We start from the raw sequence: 24,135 nt of genomic DNA, 5'->3' as shown, positions 1-24,135 counted from the left end.
GGGGGCCCAGTCCTGGCCACGTGGCTGACTTGCTCTGTGTCCCTGAGGGGCTCACAGCCCCTCTCTCGTCTCCAACTGAAACAGGAAGGGGCTGACTTAGCTCTTTAAGTTTACTTCTAACACCTTCGCACCCCTTCATTCTATGCCCAGTCTCTGCGGGGCTCCTTCCCCGAGACCTGAGGCCCCTACGCTCAGTGAATTCTACCTCTTGGAGAGGACTGCAGCATTTTAAAGACCAAGCCACTCCAGAAAGATGCCCTCGAGAAGAGGGGCTGTCTTTACCAAGATAACACGAAATAGCCCTTTTAGAAAGAGAAGGTAGTAACGAGGAGTCCAAGGACAGTTACCTCTCTCTTTTATGAGGTGAGTAGTTACTAGTGGAGACTGAATAACTGACTATGGGTTGTTCTGATGGCAGTGGGCATGAGGACGTGAAAATTCCCAGCCCAGCCTTGACATGGAGTAGAATCAAGGGTGACCTCAGAAATATCGTAACCACTGTTGGCAGCAATCGAAAAGGAGAATGGTGGAAACAACCACACAAGAGAGACTGGTGCATCCCAGCTAAATATCAGCACTGAATAGAAAATGCTAAATAAATATGATGAATTTTTTTCTCAAATGAAGCTAGGTATTTCACCCTTCTCACCATCTTGTACAGAATAGGGACTCCAAAGAACAGAAAGATGAAAATGCCATAAGAGATGTCTAAATGTGGGGTTGGGGGTTGTTCAAAGGTGGATGAGACTCCTCCTCATGGGGTTAGCCTCTAGAAAGGCTTCCAGGAGCTGGTGGCATCTCACCTGGGTTCTGAAGCCCAGCTAGACTTTGGACATGCAAAGATGAGAAAGAAAACATTACCCCTGTGAGCAAATGTTTTTTGGGGTGGCAGAGTAGTTTGTCAGAAGCACAGGATGTGTGAATTAGGTTAGAGAGAGGTGAATTACAAAAAGAAGCACGGGACGGAACATGGCCGTCTCGAATGCCAAGCCACAAAGGTGCCAGTCACTCTGTAGGCAGTGTCTGCTCCCCAGTATCTAGTTAGTACAGTTAGCCGATGCTCACTCACTAGTGAATGAATGGAGGCCAGTCCTTCAATAAAGCAGATCTGGATGATGCAGAAGTAAAACTCATATCCTGATCCCATATCCTCATCCTCTCATCACAGTCATCAGTAGTGGACCTTTGTCATAAATCTCTGCCCCGCTCTAAGGCAGGGACTGACTGTGTCTTTTATAGATGCCCTCCTAGTGTCTAGAGGATGTCATGGTAGGTGGAAAAAGAACACTGGGTTCTTGGGTTTTCTTGAGCAGGAGTGTAGACACCACATGTGGGGCTGAGGCCAGAGTGTGATGCTTGTGGGAACTGTCCTCCTGGTTTTCCTCAGATCCTGTGTAGCAAGGCGGAGAACACCAGGTTGATTACCCGAACTGACAACACCGAGCTGGACTGCCGATGACTTTAGAATCACGTAAGTGAGGCCAGAAGAGAACCCAGGGGAAGTCTTTCCTCCACCTTGAGTCCCAATGTCCAAATACTTGTTGAATGAGTGAATAAGTATTCTTTCTTCCTTTCTAAATAACCCCAATTAAAAACATTGCAACCCAAACTAATAGAAGGTAGAGGAGAAAAACACCATTACGTCGAGCACGTATGGTATAGCCTCGTATTAGTCCTTCTTCATTTATTTCCCTAAAATGGAAGATAAGGCTGCCTGAGTTCATTAACCAAGAGCCACTGAATTTCATATATACGTTGGAGGAGCCACTTACAGATGGGTCAAGGACCAATAGTCCAACACAAGGAATAAGGGGGCAAATCAAGAACCGGGCTCCTGGATGTTGCTTATTCTAGCTCAGGGATAGCCCGTGCGATGTGGTGAGTCCTGTACCGGGTCCTAAGATACATGATCTTAGGCAAGTCAGTTAGTCTCTCTGAACCACAGTTGCTTCAACGAACGATGGTAAAAATATAACTGTTGTAACTGCTTCATTCGACCAGGAGCGCTTTGGGAGGAGGGGTTTGTGTCTGGTTCATCTCTGAGGCCCGAGTGCTGAGCACAATGAATAAATGAGGATCGAAAATGGTGAAGGAGCTAGGAACCAGGTGTAGCCGAGAGGGGCTCTCCTTGGCACCTTGTTGCCCTTGCATCTCGTGATGGATGGCACGAGAGTGAGCACTCCCTGTGCCTGCTGGTGGGGTGGACATGTGTGGGATACACAGGCTCCTGGATGACCTCTGCCTGCCAAGGCCAACCTGGAGGCCCAGCACGAGTCCCTGAGGGAGGAGCAGCTCAGCCTCAAGAGCAATCACGAGCAGGTGTGGTCCTGTGGCTGCAGACTCACGGGGGAGGGCATTGGGCAGAACAGTGAGCACCCCCACTTGTGGCTCTAGGATTAGACCCTGGACTCTGCTGACATCAGGATAGTGGGTTGATCTGGGTCTGAGAATCAGGCTGACTCTGTGGGATGTGGCCGAGTGACTCTGTGGGATATTTTTTAAAATATCTTTTTCTTTTTTTTTAAAGATTTCTTTTTGGGGGCTGGGGAAGGGGAACAGGACTTTATTGGGGAACAGTGTGTATTTCCAGGACTTTTTTTTTTTTCCCAAGTCAAGTTGTTGTCCTTTCAATCTTAGTTGTGGAGGGTGCAGCTCAGCTACAGGTCCAGTTGCTGTTTCTAGTTGCAGGCGGCGCTGCCCACCATCCCTTGCGGGAGTCTAACCGGCAACCTTGTGGTTGAGAGGACCCGCTCCAACCTACTGAGCCATCCAGGAGCTCAGCAGCAGCTCAGCTCAAGGTGCCGTGTTCAATCTTAGTTGCAGGGGGAGCTGCCCACCATCCTTTGTGGGACTCGAGGAATTGAACTGGCAACCTTGTGGTTGAGAGCCCACTGGCCCATGTGGGAATGGAACTGGCAGCCTTCGGAGTAAGGAGCATGGAGCTCTAACCACCTGAGCCACTGGGCTGGCCCCTCTTTCATGCACTTTTGATGCCAATGTTACAAGCACCTTTTTTTTTCTCTCTGCAGGCTTCCCTGCAACCTGTGTACAACCCCAGCCTCCAGCCCCTGAAGCCTCTACCTCCTGCTCTTCCGGCCTTCCCAGGCCTCTGTGGGCCTCCTATGGGCCCTGCTCATCACCTTGATGCTGACATATCCCTTGGCCGGAGATGCTGGAAGATGGGAAATGTCATTGCTCCTTTGGCTCCACCAGGCCTGCCATCTGAGACTTACTTCCTCAGCCAGCTCCAGGAGACTGACGCCAGGCAGTGCTTCCTGCCCATGGGCTTTCTGGTCCAGTAGTTCAGCTCTGGCCCCTGGCTTGGTGCTTCCTTTCCTCTCTTCTGTTTTCTCTCTTCCATTGCCTCCTGGTTTCTCTGAGATGTGGCAGGTAACCTTGTTTTTATTTTACTAATAAACTTCACTTCTGCAGCGTAAGTTGCCCAATGCCTGCTGGTCTCAGTTTCTCCATCCTATGCTAAGAGCGTAGCTGGGAGCTCCTTGAGCCAGCCGTTCCGTAGAAGCAGGGTTGTGGCTCACTCACCAGAGTGGTTCTGGGAGGTGGTAAAGCCAGTGACAACCAGGGTTAAAATGGGACTGCAGCAAATGGCACAGATGAGAGATATATGGCTCTTGACCTGACTGAGCCTATTTAGAGCCAGAATCACAGAGCTTATAAAATATAGACACTAAATAAATCCCCCTTTTATCTGGATAGAACTGCTTCCTAGAATACCCTACGTAAAGTCAGCTTTTGTGATCCATGCGCATTATGAGCAAGGCCCTGTGCTAGGCTTCGCAGACTTTGTGACCAGGGTCCCTCCGAAACCCTGCAAAGAGGGAGCAGCTGTTATTATTCTCAGCTGGTGGCTGAGTCAAGACTTCGACCTCAGTCTCATTGAGCTAGATCTAAAGCCCATACTTTGGAAGCTTTGAAGGGGGAAAAAATTAAACATGAGAAGGTTTAGGGTGGTGGTTCTTAAAGTGTGTCCCTCCAACCAGTAGCACAGGTAGTACCTGGGAATTTGTTGAAAAGTCAGATTCCTGAGCCCCACCCCAGACTTTCTGAATCAGTAGTCTGGTTTATCGAGCCTTCCAGATGATTCTATGCACTTTCAAGTGTGAGAACCACTGGGTTACGGGGTTTATTTGGGGACTGAGTCCCTGACTGGCCAGACACTCTACAGAAGGGATTGGTTTTGCCCTCCTGATTGGTCCCATGGGTGAGGAATCATTCTCAGATCATCAGAATAGCACCTTTCCCCCCGGCACGTTACAAAACTTTGGACACGTTAAATGATGGTGATTGCTGAGCCTGTCAGACTATCAGTTTAGAAAGTGCTAATCAAACTGACCCACCCAAGCTCCCACAAGCTCCACTGACCTGTCCTTCTGGCAGCTGCCCCACTTGGAACTTTCAGGCATAGACACGTGGACCAGACGCTCCATGTTTAGGCAGCCATGGCTGAAAACAGCACATCTCCAGAAAGCAGCATTGAAACCCGCCCAAGACTAGAAGGAGTGAGTTCCCCATCACTGGAGACATTCAAGCAGGGCCTTTGTGGTGGAGGTGTTCGGGCACAGGTAACACACCCCTGAGGCACTTACCCAAAAGCAGGTCCGAATAAGAAAGAGCAATGTTGATTAGTCTTAATTTAGCACCTGACCCAAATGACTTCACCTCCTCCGTTGTACTTAAATAGATCCTTTCATTCAACAAGCTCCAAGTTGTCTAAAAAAATAAGCCCACTTATTCTTGCACTGTGACAGAGTAGGCAAGCATTGTTCTTCTCATTTAAGGAGAGGGAGAGAAGGCGAGTCATTCAGCGGTGGAGGGATTCATCGGGTGATATTAAATGAGTCAGTGGAGCCTCAGGGTGATTGACCTGTATTTCTTAAGTTCACATCCAATGCCCTGTCGTTTATAATTAAAAGATTAGCTTTGATGAGACATTGTTTGTGTATGTGTGTTTGTGTGTCTGTGTGTGTGTGAAGTGGTTTGGGTTCCTGAGAAGAAATGCTGGGTAGAGGGCATCATTATGCTTGGGGAGGTATGAAGAGCTTCCCTGGAAACCAAACAGCCCATCATCGCTGTCATTCCCACTGCCACAGTCACTGTTTACATCACCACTAGCATCACCACCACCACCGTCATCATCATCACCGTCACCACCACCACATACCTTCATTATCATCGTTGTAATTGAAGCTCACATTCACTGAGCTCACATAAGCCAGGCACAGGTCTAAATTATAGATAAGTTTACATACATAATCTCATTTAATCCTTGCAGCAATTCTATGAAGCCAATGCTTCTGTTATCCCTAACAGGCAGATGAAGGGCCAAGGCTCAGAGAGGTGAAGAAACACACCCAAGATCACACAGCTCTTAGGTAGCGAAGCCAGGATTCAGAGCCAGTCAGTTAGTCTGCCTCCAGCAAGTGTGCTCTTAACCTCTGCGCTTTCCAGAGGCCAAGTCTCAGATCGTATCAGCAAGATGACAGAACCTTAATGACCACAATATTTTGATTCTGTTTCCTTGAAGCAAAGAAGAAAAGGTTTATGCTGAAGGAACCATTTCTGAGACTATGGCACAAGGTAGTGCAAGGAATGAAAAGTTCTCAAAATAGCTTGAGGACCGTAGCAGTTTTAATGTCTGGGAATCGCCAAAGAAGTTGTACCCATTTCCTGCCATTGAAACCACTTTGGCTATCGAGGGAGAGGAGGAGAGAGAAATAGTCAGAATTCCTTACATACATGCATCATTTCACCATTTACAAAACACTTTCATATGTGCTATCTCATTGAAGCCCCCTATGTCCCCCCTGCAAAAAACCCCACAAACCACCAAGAGATACAGAACAGTTTCACCACCCCCATTTTGCAATGCGAGAGGTGGAGGGTTAGGGAAGTGAATGACCCCGCCCCTCCATGCCAAGGTCTCACAGCTGGTCTCATTCAAGCCCTAGTCTTATTCCCGGTTCACGACGCTTTCCTTGCACCGAACCGCTAAGGGTTTTGCTGGAGGTATGTCTGGATAACACTTCCCATTCAGACCCACTCTCAATACTGGGGAAGAGTGGCTGAGATGGATTTACCCGGCAAAGGGATTACAGGTCCTGCTCCCTACCCCAAGGCTCATGCTCCGGGTGCTTTCTCCCACACGTTCTCTCCACCCAACCACACTCCGACTGAGCTTCTGGCCTTTGATGGTCTCCTGGCCTCCCTCAGCTGAGGCTTTGCCTTTATGTTGGTTCTTGTCCCCAAATCTCCCTTGCCTCCCTCTTGCCTTCTTCCTCCCTGGTTGTCAGGCATCCTTACACGGGCCTCAGGCATTCACATCGTTCCCCAGGCCCTCCACCCTGCAGTAGGGCGGTGATCCTGAGGGTGGCAGAATTGTGTCTGTTCCCCAGCGGGTGTCACCTCCATTTCCCTCTACTGATCTCGTTCCCTTTTATGTTTCCTCTCTCGCTTGACTGAGCATGGCCTTCTTTCCTTCTCCTGCCCCACACCATGTCCCTGGGAGACCCTTCCACCTGCTTGGAAGCTCTTCTCCGTGCTCACGGATCCTACGGGGATCTGCAGGCTGTAGGTGATGAGCGGTTACCACCACCACCGGGTCCCCCAAACAACAGGAGCCAAATATCAAAATAACGAATTACCGGCCTGGTTGAAGCAAAGATTCTCAAAAAACTAGGATTCTAGTGAGATGGGTTGTTTAAATCCTACCTCTGATCACCGAGAAAGTGGGGCCACCAATAAATCTCCTTCAGGATACAGGTAAATCATCTGAAACGAACTCATCCCTCATCCCCTAGCTGAGAACTAGGCTGAAATGCCCCAACTGGGGTTTGGGGCAGGAATAGGCATGGGAAGAAGTGGGGTGGGGGGGGGAAGAAACCTTTGGGGGGTGAAGGGCCCAATTATATGACCTTATGTTAGAGTTAGTTGTGGGCCTGTCTGTCTGCTCAGCAGGCTTGGGAGCTCATGGAGGGAGGGGAGTTGCATCTCCCCACCGTCCCCTGTCCCTACGTTCCCCCGTCCCCACCTTTGATGGATGTTCTACAAATGACGGCTGCCCTTAATGTCATATATGCGGTCTTCGAATTACATTAAACACAAACATTTCCCAATGTCCACCTCATGCCTTTTAAATATCTCACCTCCTTACCTTTTTGTTATTTCTCAAATATTTTAGGGACCCGTATTAGCCTGAATTGCTCATAAAAACGTAATTCTCTACCAGAACTATGATTCTTCTGTTTTCATTTTCGTTCCGTGCTCAGCGTGGAGAAGCTGCTCAATAAATGGATTTTGAATAAAATTGAACTGAAAAGGAAAGTGGGTTTGATAGTCCACTACCTGCTCAATTTCTCTCTGAATGAATAAAATTTGCAGCTATTTCAATTAGGAAAGCAGGAGAGTACATGAACTCTACTAACGTGTGAGAGGTCATGGAGACCTTATAAAGCCAAAGTATCATCTTTCCTATTAATTCAAGAAACAAATTCACTCAAGCCTATTGATATTTTGAAAACCCTGCAAGAAAGAGGCGAGATTTATAAGGGATGGCAGCATCATTTTTACTCACCAGCCTGTCCATCTGCCGTCTCCATCCTGAATTCTTGTGGCCATTTTGCCGTCTGCAGGGATCAAGGGAATCCCCAGATAACAGAGAGAACCGATTTTTTTCCTGCATCTTCTGTGTGGCTGTGATTGGCCGTGACCTGAAACGGGTGCAGGTCTGACTCCCTTTGCTCCTTTCTTCCTTTGTGCTCTCCTCACTCCTTATTCGTTCAGGAACAGGCAGCCTTGCCCCCTTTTTTTGACTTTACGCTGCCTGGATGTAGACAACAGTGTATTTTTCCACCACAAACAAATCTCAGACTGGATCATGGAGGTGATACTCCGGTCTGGACACCTTGGAACAATGCCACTTCTTTCAGGGGCCTCAGAAGCTGTGGTCCCACGTCTATAGATGTTTTCCGAGTCATCTCCACTCCCAGCTCACAGGACGCTCATCAGGGTGGGCCACTCTTCCATCCATCCGTTTAGGTTGTCTTGGCTACTTCGCAGCTTTGCATCCTCCAGGTTCACGCATGCGAAGATGAGCTAGCTTTGTCTGATCCGCGTGGCCCCCTGTGGTTCTGAGGATTCTTTCCAGGTTTCCTCCTCATGTCTTCTTCACATTCTTCTCTCTCTTACTAAACACACCTTTCCCTGTTTCCACCTCTCTCCATTTCCCTGATCTCTCTGCCTTGTACACAATTTCTATTTTGGCTTACTGGTCAACCCAGTCGTTGAATCTTTTCATACTTAGAACCTGAACATTCTCCTTCGACTAAAACCTCCAGGAGGCTACACTGGCCAGCCAGTAGATAAGACCAAAGAGCTTGAAGGATGCTGCTGGCATTTAGTCTGTGTTCAGGGGAAGACCTCCCTGAGTGGCGAGGAAGGCACGATTGAGGAAACAGCTGCTTGCTGGAGAGCCAGTGCTTTGGAGCAGGCCGACAAAAGTCGGAAGCTGGAGGCCCCTGCTCTTCCCTAAAAGCGAACGCTCATCAAACTGACTCACAGGACTTTCCATTCGTCCCAAGCCCAAATGAAGTGAGACAGAAGCTTCCTCTTGACTGCCGTCGTCTAGCCTTGCATCCTTCCTCTGGAGAGTCTCTGTGATGCCTGCCTCAGGACCCACCTATTTCTCCCCTTTTAATTGCTTTGGAGGAAACAAAGAAATTTTGATTTTATAACTCTGGGGTTTCTTTGTAGTGCAGTGGGGCATCTTAATGGCATTGTAATAAATGGTGAGAATGACCTTGGAGAGGGTAGATGAAGGACTTTTACCTGATGCAAGGGGAGAGCCGCATGAATATTAAGAAAGCTTGATGGGGACTCCAATAAGTTGTCAATGAAACTGCTGCTCTGGCTGGCAGCCAAAGCCACAGTAGAGGTTGGGGTGCTGCTACTAAAGATGTAAGTGGTACCCAGTGATGGCTGTAATTATACAACTTATATAAACATTCAGAACTGTGGCCACTGCTTCCTCAGACCTTTCGGTGCCTTCCTTCATCTCTCAGATCAACCCCATATACTCCAAGCTTGCTTTGCTAAGTCTCCTGCTTATGCTGTATCTCAGCATTTTCTTTCCCAGTGCCCAGGGCCTTGGATCTAGTTACATGACTCCAGAACCCCCCTGTTGTACCTTTTTACTTCCGGTTCTGACACCAGGTTATGTGTAACCCAGTAAAGTTGGGGATGGGAAGCCCAGAATAGGATTGGTACATGTCTCTGGTGTATCAATTTCACTTTCAGAATTGGGTAAAATGTTAGACAGTTCAACCGGAAATTTTGGAACCCTTTATTATGTTAAAGTCAACATGAAATATTATGGAATATACAGTCAATTCACACGAAGCTTTAAGATCACCTTCAAAGGTTTTCATGCTTGTGGAGGCCCCTTTGGGCTATCTTCTGACTTTTTCAGTTACCTACTGACTCCATTCTAGTGCTATGATACCCTTGTGGAAAAGTCCCACAAGCACTTCCTTATTTCTTCTGTCTCACCTGCCTCCAGATACTTTCTCTAGGTAATTTAAATGCATTTATATGGATCTCTCAGCTTTCCTTTTTTTTTTTTAACTCTTAAAGTGATCTCTTCCTCCAGAACCTTTATTGTTCCCAAACTAATTATCAAAGCCTCTACCTTTAAAATCCCTCTACAATTCTTTTAAGTGATACAGAGGAGGTGTTACACAAAGAGCTGTCCACCCTTCCAGTCATGGCCCAAACCAGTCCTTATTCACCTCAAGGCTCCCAAAGCTTGGGGTGCTACAGCATTGCAGGTTTCTTCTCTTAAGGCAGATAGAAAGGGAGTCCACTGCTGCCATTTCATACAACATCTTCCTTGACTCAATCCCAGTCCCTCCCTAGAAATACCAGGTGAGCCAGGAGACGAGTCTGATTATGGGTTTACAGAATCACGTGACATAAAAGAATGTCATTGGATGGACCAACTCCCAATTAATAAGGGCATTTACTCGGGCTAGACTGTGTGGCCTCTTTGAAGGTCTACCACAAAACTCTGATTTCATGGGTGTATTGCCTCAAGAGGAGTCCTGACTTAGCAGGAAGCCCAAGTAAAGAATTTTATGGGTCAAGGGACTCTTCTGAGGAAGGCAAATAACAGACTGATGTGAAGGGCATTTGAAAAGCAGTGAAGATGTAAAAAGAAAAAAGACATTATATACTATGCCCACACCCTCTGCGGAGGGGATATAAAAGCTCCCAGAAGAAGGAGACCTACAAGGGAACTGGGTCTCTGTCTTCAGCTGGCGCCACGTTCCCTCCCAGCACCATGCCTTACAACTGCTACCTGTCCAACCTGAGCTGCCGCTCCAGCTGCCCCTCCCGGCCCTGCGTGGCCCCCAGCTGCCATAACATCCCCCTGCCCGGGGCCTGTAACATCCCCGCCAATGTGGGCAACTGTGGCTGGTTCTGTGAGGGCTCCTTCAACGGCAGTGAGAAGGAGACCATGCAGTTCCTGAATGAACGTCTGGCCAGCTACCTGGAGAAGGTGCGCCAGCTGGAGCGGGAAAATGCGGAATTGGAGTGCCGCATCCAGGAGCGGTGCCAACAGCAGGAGCCCTTGATGTGCCCCAGCTACCAGTCCTACTTCCGGACCATCGAGGAGCTCCAGCAGAAGGTGAGAGGCCTTGATGTCATCTCGAAGCAAGGGAGTTTGCTCTGATTCTCAATCTGAGGTAGAGAAGTGTATTTCTTGCTTCTATGCCAGCATGACTCTTGCTTCCCCTTTTCACCTTCAGAATGGCTTTTTAAACCATTTGAAAGAAATCGATGGTTTTATATTTATTTTCAATCTGCACTAAGCAACCTCTAATCCCCAGGCCCTGTGCACCAAGGCGGAGAACGCCAGGCTGGTGGTGCAGATCGATAACGCCAAGCTGGCCGCGGACGACTTCAGAACCAAGTGAGTTGGTCAGAATGTACACTGATGTCCACTCCTTTTATTGAATCTCCAATTAAAGAAAAGGGATTTCCAGAGCTTTCCTGAACAGCAGTTTGATCCGCTGGTCGTGAAGGACTTGTCAGAGATTGAGGGGAACTCAGCAAAGGGATCACAAAAATAGATAAGGACTCAAATCACTCTGTTTACTTTGGAATCAATAACGGGTCTTGACTGAGCCCCCAGAACTGTCTGCTTCCTGGTTTTACTCATCACAGAAAGTGGGAAGAAAAGGAGAATGGGTTATTCAAGATCATCCCTGTGAGTCTTGAAGGTCTCCAGGTATAGCTTTGACCCCATCCTTGCGCAGGTACGAGACGGAGCTGGGCTTGCGGCAGCTGGTGGAGTCGGACATGAACGGTCTGCGCAGGATCCTGGACGAGCTGACCCTGTGCAAGTCCGACCTGGAGGCCCAGGTGGAGTCCCTGAAGGAGGAGCTGCTCTGCCTCAAGAGCAATCACGAGCAGGTGAGACTGGAAAAGAGAACTAAAGAAACCCGATTCAGCCTCAGGCTGAGGGTAGGTTTGAGTGATTTGGAGTGGCTGAATCAGAACTACAAGGCTGAGGGTGACTACTTCCTTTAAAAACACCAACACTTCATGATGAAAGTAAAAATGGAGAGATGAAACCGATTTATGTTCCCAGATAAGGTATCTCTTTCAAACAAAACTGGTGCATCATTTGGGTTTCCCAGAGCGACCCATCAGCTTGTGATTGATTTCTGACTTGTAGAATAAGTCCCTGCATTGTTCTATTCATGGTGTGCAAGGTCATTTCTTGCCTTCAAAGGCCAAAAAAAGCAATCTTGGTTAATCGGTGTCTCTACTCTTTCAAAGTCTTCGTGACAAATAACTTGGGACTTCTGTCTCCTGGGAGGGTCTATGGCATGATTTTCTTACTTGATGGCAAGAATTAGTTGATATACAATCTAAAATTGTACAGCGAATTCTTTATACTATAAAGTCATCTGTAGCCAGTTTGCAAACTGGGAAAGTTGAGCATTAGTCCATCCTGCAGTGGTACCCAAGCAAATCCTTGGGAATTTTTTCTGAACCCAAATGTGGTGGCACAGTCATGGTGAGAAGGGAGCTGGTCCATGTGGAGCACAGATCAATTTACCTTGAACTGTCACAGACTGCTCCACTGTAGTTTCTTTCCCAAGGAAATAGACTAACAGGGCTTCAACAAGCTATGTCATTTCTTAGAGTCCATCCCTCATTGAGGATAGTCACTCTTGCATTTTCTGCATCCACAGGAAGTCAACACTCTGCGTTGCCAGATTGGGGACCGCCTCAACGTGGAGGTGGACGCTGCCCCCACAGTGGACCTGAACCGTGTGCTCAATGAGACCAGGTGTCAGTACGAGGCCCTGGTGGAGACCAACCGCAGGGACGTGGAGGAATGGTACAACAACCAGGTGGGCACCTCAGCACGAGGCCACTCAGGACCCAAGGCCACTCAGGGCCCCTAAAGCAGGGTCTGATCCTGTCTCTCCCCTTTGGTGTTTTAGACTCAGGAGCTGAACAAGCAGGTGGTGTCCAGCTCAGAGCAGCTGCAGACCTGCCAGGCAGAGATCATCGAGCTGAGACGCACAGTCAACGCCCTGGAGATCGAGCTGCAGGCCCAGCACAACCTGGTGGGTGTGGTTTAGACCTCCGCGTGAGAAATGTGAGGTCGGGGAATCCGAGTCCCTGGGATGCTCTTTGGGCCATGCTCTCCTTAACTCTTGAAGCTTTGACTTCTCTGGAACCCTATGGAGAAACCCAGTAAAGGAGCTGTTGTGTGACATCCTGCATCTTCCACACACAGAGAGACTCTCTGGAGAACACGCTGACAGAGACGGAGGCCCGCTACAGCTCCCAGCTGTCCCAGGTGCAGTGCATGATCACCAACGTGGAGTCCCAGCTGGCCGAGATCAGGGGTGACCTGGAGCGACAGAACCAGGAGTACCAGGTGCTGCTGGACGTCCGGGCACGGCTGGAGTGTGAGATCAACACGTACCGGGGCCTGCTGGAGAGCGAGGACTGCAAGTGAGTGTCTGGCTGGAGGGGTTTGGTGAAGCCATGCACACACATAAGTGTATTTCTCAGTTGGACTCCAGGCAAATATATTGCATACCTTGGAGAGGGAAATTATGCCTTCACAGCAGACATGCTCAAACAGAACTCAGAACTCACATGGCCATCATTAAAAACATACAATGACAAGGATTATTTGATGTACAAACTGAAATTGTACAGCCAATTGTTTGCCTTCTACTATGGTAATATTGATATGCGATCAATGATATTTCTCAAGTTTCATAATACTGTATTTTGTAGAGGGTGCATTTCCATACATGACCTCATCTGGCCTTACAGTTAAGACCAGGCAGGCTGGATCAGTATTCTCTCCACTCTGTAGGTGAAGTAACTAGGGCTTAGAGAAGTTAAGGGACTTTCCCAAGGTCACCAGCTAGGAATGGAGTGCTAGGAGTCAAAGCCAGAGTTTTAGAGTTTCTGTCTAGAACTTTTGGCACCTTATGACAGGAAGACCATGAGCAATTTCACTGTGAGCTTTGTAGCAGGTGAGCCTGTGACCTTCTGGGTTAAAGGTCAGGCCAAGTCCCGACAGGCGTTCCACTTTTGGGGTCTCTCTGGTATATATTACAAGGCTCCCTCAATTCACTTTTCCACATCATTCTTTTTCTTCAGGTTGCCCTGCAACCCCTGCGCCACCACCAACGCATGCGGCAAGCCCATTGGGCCCTGTGTCACCAATCCCTGTGTCCCCTGCACGCCCTGTGCTCCCCCTGCCCCTTGCACACCTTGTGCTCCCCGCCCCCGCTGTGGGCCCTGCTCCTTCGTGCGCTAGAGTCCAGGGACTGCCAGAGGAACAGGAGGCAGGGCCCAGGGAACTAGGGCTTTGCCCCGGCCCTGGTTCATTTGACACAAGGGCCTGAACACACAATTTGCATGTCTGGAGTCGTCCTGGTGGGTCAGCCAAGAAACGCACCCACCCTTTGCTTCGTAGGGGTCTGTTCCTTCTTTGCTAACCCACAGAACCCTCCCAAGTACCTTCCCTTGGAACCCTCCTAATAAACTTGATTTTCATGGCAAAGCAGATGTCTTTCTCGTTGGTATTCATTTGTTTTGCCACGCCCATTACTTGAGCACTCTATAAAAACCCACTTGAAAGTCAGGCCATATAATGCCTGACTCGGATACAGGAGCCATTGCATGCCTGGTGGCCAGAGGGTTGGCCTGGCACCCTGGACCCATGGGTGAGGCAGAGTGGCTGGAGGGAGAGCAGGGCAGCTGCAGGACTGTGGCCCCTCTCTCCCTTTGACCATTCCTGGGTTTTTTCCACTCTCCCCTCTTGGCCTGGACATCTGCTAGAGCTGATAATATCCAAATCTGCAGTGAGGAGGCATGAGCTCCGGTCTGGAAAAGAGGCTCTGGGAAGCTCATCTTTTCTCAGCAGGAAGTTTTAGGTCCAGCAGTATATTATCTGGGTTACCGGTGGTCCCAGCAGCCTCAGGAGCACCCAGCAAAGGGACCCTCTGGCTTGCCTGCTGTGGATCATTACCAACCTGTGCTCCAGAGGCTTGCTTTCTTCCCAGCTCTGGGGCTTAGAGACCCCCTTGACTCTTCACTGATACTCCTGCCTTTCTCAATTCAGTCCAACAAGTACGTGTTGAATACCTACTCTGTGCAGACTCTGGATGGTGGGGACGAGAGAGACATAAAGACAGACACAGTCCTGGCTGCAAGTTATTTACAATTTATTAAAAGGAATAAAACTCGTCCCCGAGTCGTGCTAATATAAGGCATAGTCCCTGCACTACAAACAGGCTGGTGAGGCAAGCCAGTCTCCGAGGACTGAAAGTGACAGCAGCATTCACCAGAATGGGTATATTTCTTTAACTGTAATGAAGAGCCATGGAAGTAATAAGCATTTTTTTGCTAAAACCTCAGAGGACCATTTTGATAGAAAGGGATCAGTGGCCGCTCAGTTCTCTACTTTTCCCCACTAACCGACCCATCACACCAGGCTTCCCGAGGCTGGTGTTGGATTTCACTTTGGTGAAACACAGGCTCGTGTACTGAAATAATAAAATGAATTAAAATTATACATGGATATAATTATTTTTACATATGTTATATATATATATGGTGCCAAAAAATGTATACACATTTTAAGAAAGGGAAACTGCATTCAAAAATGGTAATACTCAATATATACCGATAACAAAAGATGGATATAAGTCACGTTTGACTTCTGCAATTACAAGAGGTGCTCAAAGTGGTTACCATCAGCATCCAGACACTTCTGATTATGGCAAACTACTGCTTGAGCAACGTTGACCAGAGTGTCCACTTGTATATATTTTTTGGGCACCCTCTGTATATATATTTAATCATAGGTGACATTCAGTATTATTCTACTTTAGCTTCATGTGTATGGAGCAGTGGTCAGGCATTTATACAGTCTATGAAGTGATCCCCTGATACGTCCAGTGCCCATTTGACCCCCTACATAATCTTTATAACATTATTGATTATATTCCCCGTACTGTATTTCACATCCCCGTGACTATATTGTGACTCTGAATTTGTACTTTTTAATCCCCTCACCTTCTCTCCCATCCCCACTCCCTCCCATCTAGCAACCATCAGGATTTTTTCCCCCCAGTGTCTCTGAGTCTACTTCTGTTTTGTTTGCTTGTTTATTCTGTTCTTTAGATTCCACATATAAGTGAGATCATATGGTATTTGTCTTTTTCAGTCTGACTTATTTCACTTAACATAATATTCTCTAGGTCCATCCATGTTGTTGCAAATAATTTCATTCTTTTCTATGGCTGAGCAATACTCCATTGTATAAATGTACCACAGTTTCTTTATCCAGTTGTCTATCAATGGGCATTTTGGTTGTTTCCATATCTTGGCTATTGTGAATAGTACTGCAATAAATATAGGAGTGGATATATTTTTTTGAATTAGTCTCTTGGATTTCTTTGCATAGATACCCAGGAGTGGAATTGCTGGGTCATAAGGTAGTTCCATTTTCAATTTTTTGAGGTAGCTCCATACTGTTTTTCATAGTGGCTGCACCAATTTGCTTTTCTCCACATCCTCACCAACACTTATTGTTTGTTGATTTATTGATGATAGCCATTCTGACAGGATTATTAATCATTTTGATTATTGCTGACTTCACACATAGTCTAGCTTCTTAAGAATAAAGAAGTATGGTCATCTCTAAAATTTCTTTTTGGTTTCATGCCCAATAGTAGAATTTATATATTGTCCTGCTGTTTTTCACGTCACCATTTCTCTCTTCTTTAAATCTCCAACTCAGCTCCGTACCAGGAGTATATGTTCCATTCAGCATTATTTGATACTCTTGGCCCCAGGCCCATCTTCTTCTTTATCTTCTTCTCCTTCTCCTTCTTCCTTTTCTTCTCTTCCTTCTTCTTCTCTTTCTCCTCTTCCTCCTCCTTCTTCTTTTTAAAACTTTTATTTATTTAAGTGTGTTTTTCCAGGACCCATCAGCTCCAAGTCAAGTAGTTGTTTCAATACAGTTGTGGAGGGCGCAGCTCACAGTGGCCCATGTGGGGATCGAACCGGCAACCTTGTTGTTAAGAGCAACATGCTCTAACCAACTGAGCTAACCGGCCACCCTCCCAAGCCCATCTTCTGATGGGGCCCCAGGTCCCTTCTCAGTTGGCATGTCCAATGCTCTTTGGTGACCTGTTTTATTGACTCCTGGGCTGTTCTGGTCTGAACTCTTAGCCCATTGGGCATATCCCTCTCAGATGTTTGATTTTTCCCCCAGGCTTACATCCTAAGTATTTTTGTTGTTTCTTTTCGTTTCTGTTTTCCTGAACTTTTTATATTTGCTGTGAGATAGGGCTAAGGAACTTTTTTTCAGTCCTTATCTGGGGTCAAAGGCACTGTTTAAGTTTTTTTGAGTCCTGAGGCTGCTATGAGCACCTACAGGAAGAGCAAGGCTGTCCAAGAGTCTCAACATTTTCCTCTATAAAAGCCCATTTCATTATTCCCAGGAGTCACGCCTCGTCACAAGCTTATAGGATTTGTCACTGTAACCCCCATTTTACTGAGGAGCAAAGCAATATTCAGGAAGCCTAGGGGTGTCTTTCTGTCTGTACTTATAGCTGGCATTGAAATTCATGATCTTGTTTCCGTGTTTTCTCCCAGTTCTTGTGTTTCGACACACCCTGACCTAGGCGGTGTCTCATCTCTCCAATTCACAATGAGGTGTGATGGGTCTGGCAGACTTGAGTTTACTTACTTGTGTCATTTGGACAAGTTAAATTTCTTCCCAGTGTCTCACATTCTTCATCTCTGATATGGTGACAATAATGGAATCCAAACAGTTTGGGATGAGAATGGAACACTATGCGTGAAGGGTCCTAGTAGGCTATCTGACTAGAAAATGATCTATTGTTTTACATTTCCTGGGCCTCAGTTTTCTCTTCTATAAATTCAAGTCCTTCTAACTATAGAGTTCTTTGATTCTTGGAAATAGAACTTACTTCTGAAGTGAACTTTTACAGGGCTAAAAGTTTAGGACTAGGCAGGTAGGCTTTCTCCCAGATTCTAAATCACCCTAGGTCATGCCACTGTGCGTTTTCATTTGCTTAGATGCTAAAAAATTGCAATCTAATTTCCAACCTGGACATATCAACCAATTAAGAAAAAGGATGGCTATTTCCCTGTAAAGAAAAACTAATGAGCATAACTTGGTCTTGGTTTAGAAAGGTACCAGAGAGAGTGGCTAGTGAGAGGACTGATTGGGCAGAGAGGTCTCTGAAGGAACGATGGGGTAAGGAGGGGGTGGGGAACAGGGCCCCAGTGGGAACCAGAAGAAAAACTATAACAAGAGGGACAATGGGCAGAAATTAATCTAAGATCCTTCCCCTAACAAAATGAGAGAAGCTTCTGTGCCAAGTATTTTGCACTGAGTTTAGGTATTCAGGCTCAGGAGTTAGACACCTGAGTTATTTAAATCCCAGGTCTACCACTTATTGGCTGTGTTTTAGGAAGATGCTGAGCCTTTCTCAATCTGTGTCTTTACCTATAAAATGACAATTATTTTATAGGCCAAACTTACAAGGTTATTAGAAAGAGCAGCTGAGAAATGTGCTATAGCACTTAGCATCTCGTTTAGCACATTATAAGTATTCATGAAGTGGTATCATCATCATCATCACCGCCATCATTATTGTGAATGCTTGCTCATAAATGTAAGGCTGGAGGATTCCCAGAGGATGAGTGGAGCCCATTTCAATGCCAGTACAAGAGAGGAGGCTTTGGTGGCAATACAACCCCATCTAGAGAATTTGTCCTTCTCAAGAACCACCCCAAATAAGACAACCAAACCCCCAAGATCAGAAACTTAGCAGAGAAGGTAGGGACCATGGGCCATCTGCCAACTCCCTAGTCCAGTTACCAACTTAACGTTAAACTTTTGCATTTTGTTTATTAATTCATAAATATAGTTCTGTGCCCCTAGTGCTTGCAAGTGAGGTTAAATGGATGAGGTTTGCTCACCACTGGGTGAGCTGGCATGGGCAGTGTGTCTGCTCCACAAAATTGAATTTTCAGAAAATTCTTCATCTGCGCCATCTGGGCCAACAATAGGAAGAGGGAAGTTTACAGAAATAACCATCGTCACCTCCCACCCCCACGCCCAGCCATACTCACACACAATACCTAACCTTACTTTCAAACAAAGCTCCGAGGTGGTCAGCATTGTTATTATTACTTCAATTTAAGAGATGAAGAAAACAAGAGCCAAAAAAGGAACTCACTTCTCTGAGCTCATATCATCAGAGAGGATGTGAACACAGGTCATTTAGCTTCAAATGTGTGCTTTTCTGCTCCTTCCCCACTGCCTTTGAAATCTGGACACATCCTTCTCAAATGACTTAATAGTGTTCTACAAATAATCTTTTGGGAATTCCTTCTGAACCATGGATTTGTTTCTGTACAGAACAAAGGACAGAGAGAGTGACAGGGAATAGGAGGTGTGATGGGAAGGGCTACTTTGTTAAGATTCATTATTGGGCAAGAGGGAGACTCTCAAGTGTTTGGAAGTATCAGAGGGTATCCGATGCCAGAGGTGATGGAAAGCTGCATATTCATCATGGATAGCATCCACTTCTCAGGACGACAGAGGCAAGCTGCATTCCCATGGGCGCTGTGACTTGTTCTGGGAGCATCTCATGCTGCAGAGTCTTACTCTAGAGATGATCAGTGCTCTCAGAAAAAGGATCAATCTAGGAAAAAGGCAAGAGAAATTTCTAGGGACTTTGAGATAAGATCACCATGGACACAAAGGTAGGTCTGAGCACCTTATTCTGGTTTTGTTTTCTAGTTGAGTCTGAAGTATTATGCTTCACATTTATGTGTCAAAATTGCCACTTGAATTCTCACTCTGTGGACTATTTCCAGCATAAGTTTCCTTCTGTATATATCTTCTCTTTCTCATCTTTGAGGAGATTATTGCTTCAATGAAGGTTGGTAAACTTTTTTGTAAAGGGCAAGATAGTAAATATTTCAGGTTTTGCAGGCCATCTGGTCTTTGTTGTAGCTACTCAACTCTGCCATTGTAGAACATACGCAGCCATAGACAATACCTAAATGAATGAACATGACTGTGAGCCAATAAAACTTTATTTATTAAAAAAAAACAGCAGGCCGATCTTGGCCTATGGGCCATAGTTTGCCCATTTTGCTGGTTTCATTTCCCAACCATGAACACTCAGTTATTTTCAATCTCTCCATTACTGACAAATTCCCTAAGCCCCAACTAATACTCTCACTGAGTAAGGCTCTGGATCCTTGCAGCGAATACGGGATGAGTTTCTGCTATAAAGACAAATTGAACTGAATGCTGAAATGTGGGTACATTTGGGAGAAAAGGTCCACCAGAAGACTGTTCACTGCAAACTCTCTTTCTAGGGAGTCCAGGAACAGAACCCCACAGGTGAGAAGTCCCAAACAACCCCACCCCATGTCCCTGGCTGACTTCCCTTCTGAGTAATGGGGAGAGCCATTTGGGGCTCTGTGATGATTCTACCTCCTTTGAAGTCATCTGATGAAACTCTGATTTCACCAACCACCAGCACCCAGGAGGATCCTGGTGTGACACAAGCTGAATGGAATAATTTTATAGATGAGGGAAGACTCTATGGAGGCATCTAACTAGCATATTTTGGAGAAAAAAAAATTACCTGAAGCATTAGGAAAGGAAACTATGTTGTATGCCAAGCCCCCACCCACAATTAAGGGTATAAAAGGGTCATGGAGGAAAGAGAGACTTCAAACCTCACCCAAATCCACTACCATCAGCTTGTCTGCTCTTCCATCACTCCTGCCAGCACCATGCCTTACAACTGCTGCCTGTCCAACCTGAGCTGCCACTCCGGTTGCCCCTCCCGGCCCTGCGTGGCCCCCAGCTGCCATAACATCCCCCTGCCCGGGGCCTGCAACATCCCTGCCAATGTGGGCAACTGTGGCTGGTTCTGCGAGGGCTCCTTCAATGGCAGCGAGAAGGAGACCATGCAGTTCCTGAATGAACGTCTGGCCAGCTACCTGGAGAAGGTGCGCCAGCTGGAGCGGGACAATGCGGAGCTGGAGTGCCGTATCCAGGAGCGGTGCCAGCAGCAGGAGCCCTTGATGTGCCCCAGCTACCAGTCCTACTTCCGGACCATCGAGGAGCTCCAGCAGAAGGTGAGCGGGTGGGGCTTGTGGGGGCAGAACAGCAGCTGGTTGTCTCTGAACAATAAGACATTCTCAAGTTAAAGTGGTCCTCATAGTAGAATTTTGTTTTCAGATTCTCTGTGCCAAGTCTGAGAACGCCAGGCTGGTGGTGAAAATCGACAATGCCAAGCTGGCCTCTGATGACTTCAGGACCAAGTATGTTGAGAATTTTCAGCCAGGTGACCTCCATGGTCCTTACGGCTCTTTCATGTTCCTGTGGGCCTAACATTACCGGGGAGAGGAAGCTATTTCTCCCTTTTTGTTTCTCCTCTATGGTTGATTATCTAAAATTAGTTTCAAACAGAGATCCAGACTCAAAACTCTTATGCTGTCTGCTCTTCAGTCCATATTGGACTTTCTGGAATGCCTTCTTAAACACCCACATTCAGAGATTGAAATAAATTCTCAGAGAATGGACTGCTTTGGTGGTATATTAACCAACAACTTTGAGAGGAGAGACGCCATCTCAGGAGTCCCCAGGGGTGCCTTCTGGTGTTAGGATGAGTCAGTTCCTCTCTAGCCTATCCATGCAGAGCTTGAGGGAAACATGAAAGAGAAGGGACAGAAAACTGTGTCAGTTCAAAGATAGGCTGATCCCATCGAAACAGGACACGGGGCAGGAAGATGGGCTTCCTTCCTGGTTCTTCCTCCCACTCCCATCTGTGTGCAGGTATGAGATGGAACGGTCCTCACGGCAGCTGGTGGAGTCAGACATAAACAGTCTGCGCAGGATCCTGGACGAGCTGACCCTGTGCAAGGCCGACCTGGAGGCCCAGGTGGAGTCTCTGAGGGAGGAGCTGCTCTGCCTCAAGAAGAACCACGAGGAGGTGAGAGGAAAAGGAAAAAAAAAAGGCTTCAGAACTAAGCCTTTAGCATCAGGAATCAGGAGGCAGTTGCCGTCAGGATCTCTGGGCAGCACCCTTCTCTGAAGAACTCAAGGTCAGCTCAGGGAATAATGATGTTATAGCCATAACATGGAGTGAGGGGAGCTGGGAGGGCTGGCCAGGTGCTGGAAATGCTGAGGAAGGACATCTATTCTCTCTGCTGGTCACTGAATTTAGGTCCTGAATTTAATGGTAGAGACAGAGGGAAAAAAAGAAATGAGACATGGCCCCTTTCTTCAAAGAGCTCACAGTCTAGTCTCTAGTCTGGAGAGACAGCCATGTAAAAACATGGTGACATAATAGGGGCAGAGGAAAACAGTAAGTACTATATGGGACGTATGTACAGCCCACTCAGGAAACAACTCAGTCTGCCTGAAAGGAGATAAGGAAGAAACTCTTCTCAAGAGGTATGTCATGGGAAGGAGGAAGATTTTAATACTGGGTGCTGCCATCTGTGGGAAGAGACTGAGCAAAGACATAGAAGTGGCAGAGTGAGCAAGGTATATTTGCAATGGCCCATGGATGGGTATGGCTGGGCACGTGGTACCTACAGGAATGTGATGGGAAATGAGGAAGGGTTTGCAGATGCCATGGAGCTGGCACTTAGTCTTATAGGAAAAGTGAGCTTGTTTCAGTTTTCTGGGAAAAGAATCAAAATGACCCCTAATCAAGTACATTCCTACAAAACATCTGTGTCAGTCTTTGGGAATATTCAGGATATTCTCTACAGTGAATTTTCAGGTAGGCTTGTGTTCACTTTCCTACAGCAGGAAGATAGAAAGTCTATTTCTGTGTCTTCATTTCTTCCCCTTCCTCCATCAGGAAGTCAACACCCTGCGTTGCCAGATTGGGGACCGCCTCAACGTGGAGGTGGATGCTGCCCCCACAGTGGACCTGAACCGTGTGCTCAATGAGACCAGGTGTCAGTACGAGGCCCTGGTGGAGACCAACCGCAGGGATGTGGAGGAATGGTACAACAACCAGGTGGGCACCTCAGCACAAGGCCACTCAGGACCCAAGGCCACTCGGGGCCCCTAAGGCAGGGTCTGATCCTGTCTCTCCCTTTTGGTGTTTCAGACTCAGGAGCTGAACAAGCAGGTGGTGTCCAGCTCAGAGCAGCTGCAGACCTGCCAGGCAGAGATCATCGAGCTGAGACGCACAGTCAACGCCCTGGAGATCGAGCTGCAGGCCCAGCACAACCTGGTGGGTGTGGTTCAGACCTCCGGGTGAGAAATGTGAGGTCGGGGAATCCGAGTCCCTGGGATGCTCTTTGCACCACGCTCTCCTTAACTCTTGAAGCTTTGACTTCTCTGGAGCCCTATGGAGAAACCCGGTAAAGGAGCTGCTCTGACATCCTGTATCTTCCCCACACAGAGGGACTCTCTGGAGAACACGCTGACAGAGACGGAGGCCCGCTACAGCTCCCAGCTGTCCCAGGTGCAGTGCATGATCACCAACGTGGAGTCCCAGCTGGCCGAGATCAGGGGTGACCTGGAGCGACAGAACCAGGAGTACCAGGTGCTGCTGGATGTCCGGGCGCGGCTGGAGTGTGAGATCAACACATACCGGAACCTTCTGGAGAGTGAGGACTGCAAGTGAGTATAAGGCGAAGGATTTCTGGGAAAATGAGTGTGGTGGGACAATGACACGGTATTCACATGTTGGCCATATTTTCAATTCACCAAATAACACACATTAGTCAAGTGTCTACTATGTGATAGTTAAACGTTTATGAAAGGTCAAAGGTGAAGGTCATACAATCCCTGCCTCAGGGAACTAACAATGGAGAGGTGGTGATAGAGTTTTACTCACAACAATAACTATGGCAGAGTGTGTTAAATTCCTGAGTGTCAAGAGCATGAGATAATTTTTTGAAAAGGACAATTTTCCACTTCTGCACATGGCATTCTGGGGAAGGGAGAAAGATTTAGTAACAATCACATTTGATTCCAACTAACTCTACCCACTGAGAATTCATAGATTGTTAATGTTAATTGCTTAATGAAGCACCTTGGGGGTTTCTCTATTACTCTTCCCAAACTATTCTAAACCTCTGTGTTCTCCTAGGCTGCCCTGCAACCCATGCGCCACCACCAATGCTTGTGGGAAGTCCTGCGCACCCTGTGGCAGCTGTTAATTTAAATACGCGCATCTTCTTCGAAGCCAACAATGAAGCCATTTAGATCAAGCATAGAAAAGGTCCCCAGGTCCTGACTTTGCTGGAGCTCAGTTGCCTTTAGAAATCATGTCATAACAACTATGATATTTCTAGACATGGAAATGCTTTCCAGATCCAACAAGCAAAGGCACACATCATCAAGTTCCAATGTCTGGTAAACTCCCTCCCATGGAAGATTAAGTCTCTCTGTGTCTGAAGAAGTCCAGCTCCTTGTAGTCTGAGCTCCAGGTATTAATTCAGGGCGTTTCCTACACGTATTGTGTTTCCTGCTTTCCT

General features: G+C 47.1%; 2 protein-coding genes and 1 non-coding gene across 3 annotated transcripts; 2 read left to right on the top strand and 1 right to left on the bottom strand.

The window, feature by feature from the left end:
* The first annotated feature begins 10,351 nt into the window (after nt 1-10,351).
* On the top strand, nt 10,352-13,876 carry LOC117013490 (keratin, type I cuticular Ha1-like). Its single transcript, XM_033090696.1, has 7 exons — nt 10,352-10,702; nt 10,905-10,987; nt 11,334-11,490; nt 12,279-12,440; nt 12,534-12,659; nt 12,833-13,053; nt 13,717-13,876. The coding sequence occupies exons 1-7, from the start codon at nt 10,355-10,357 to the stop codon at nt 13,874-13,876; spliced, it is 1,257 nt and encodes a 418-aa protein (XP_032946587.1). The 5' UTR covers nt 10,352-10,354.
* A 2,735-nt stretch (nt 13,877-16,611) lies between these two features.
* On the bottom strand, nt 16,612-16,685 carry TRNAK-CUU (transfer RNA lysine (anticodon CUU)). The gene has a single exon. It is a non-coding gene; the product is annotated as a tRNA-Lys (tRNA).
* A 3,605-nt stretch (nt 16,686-20,290) lies between these two features.
* On the top strand, nt 20,291-23,855 carry LOC117013492 (keratin, type I cuticular Ha4-like). The gene is given in 8 exon segments (XM_033090698.1): nt 20,291-20,365; nt 20,368-20,766; nt 20,870-20,952; nt 21,467-21,623; nt 22,503-22,664; nt 22,758-22,883; nt 23,055-23,275; nt 23,748-23,855. Coding segments are annotated over 8 exon segments (1,293 nt in total). The 3' UTR covers nt 23,818-23,855.
* Nucleotides 23,856-24,135: the final 280 nt, after the last annotated feature.

Source organism: Rhinolophus ferrumequinum, chromosome 21 (assembly GCF_004115265.2).
Source record: "Rhinolophus ferrumequinum isolate MPI-CBG mRhiFer1 chromosome 21, mRhiFer1_v1.p, whole genome shotgun sequence".
NCBI lineage: Eukaryota > Metazoa > Chordata > Mammalia > Chiroptera > Rhinolophidae > Rhinolophus > Rhinolophus ferrumequinum.
Note: the sequence above shows the minus strand (reverse complement) of the source record. Positions and strands in the feature narration are given on the sequence as shown.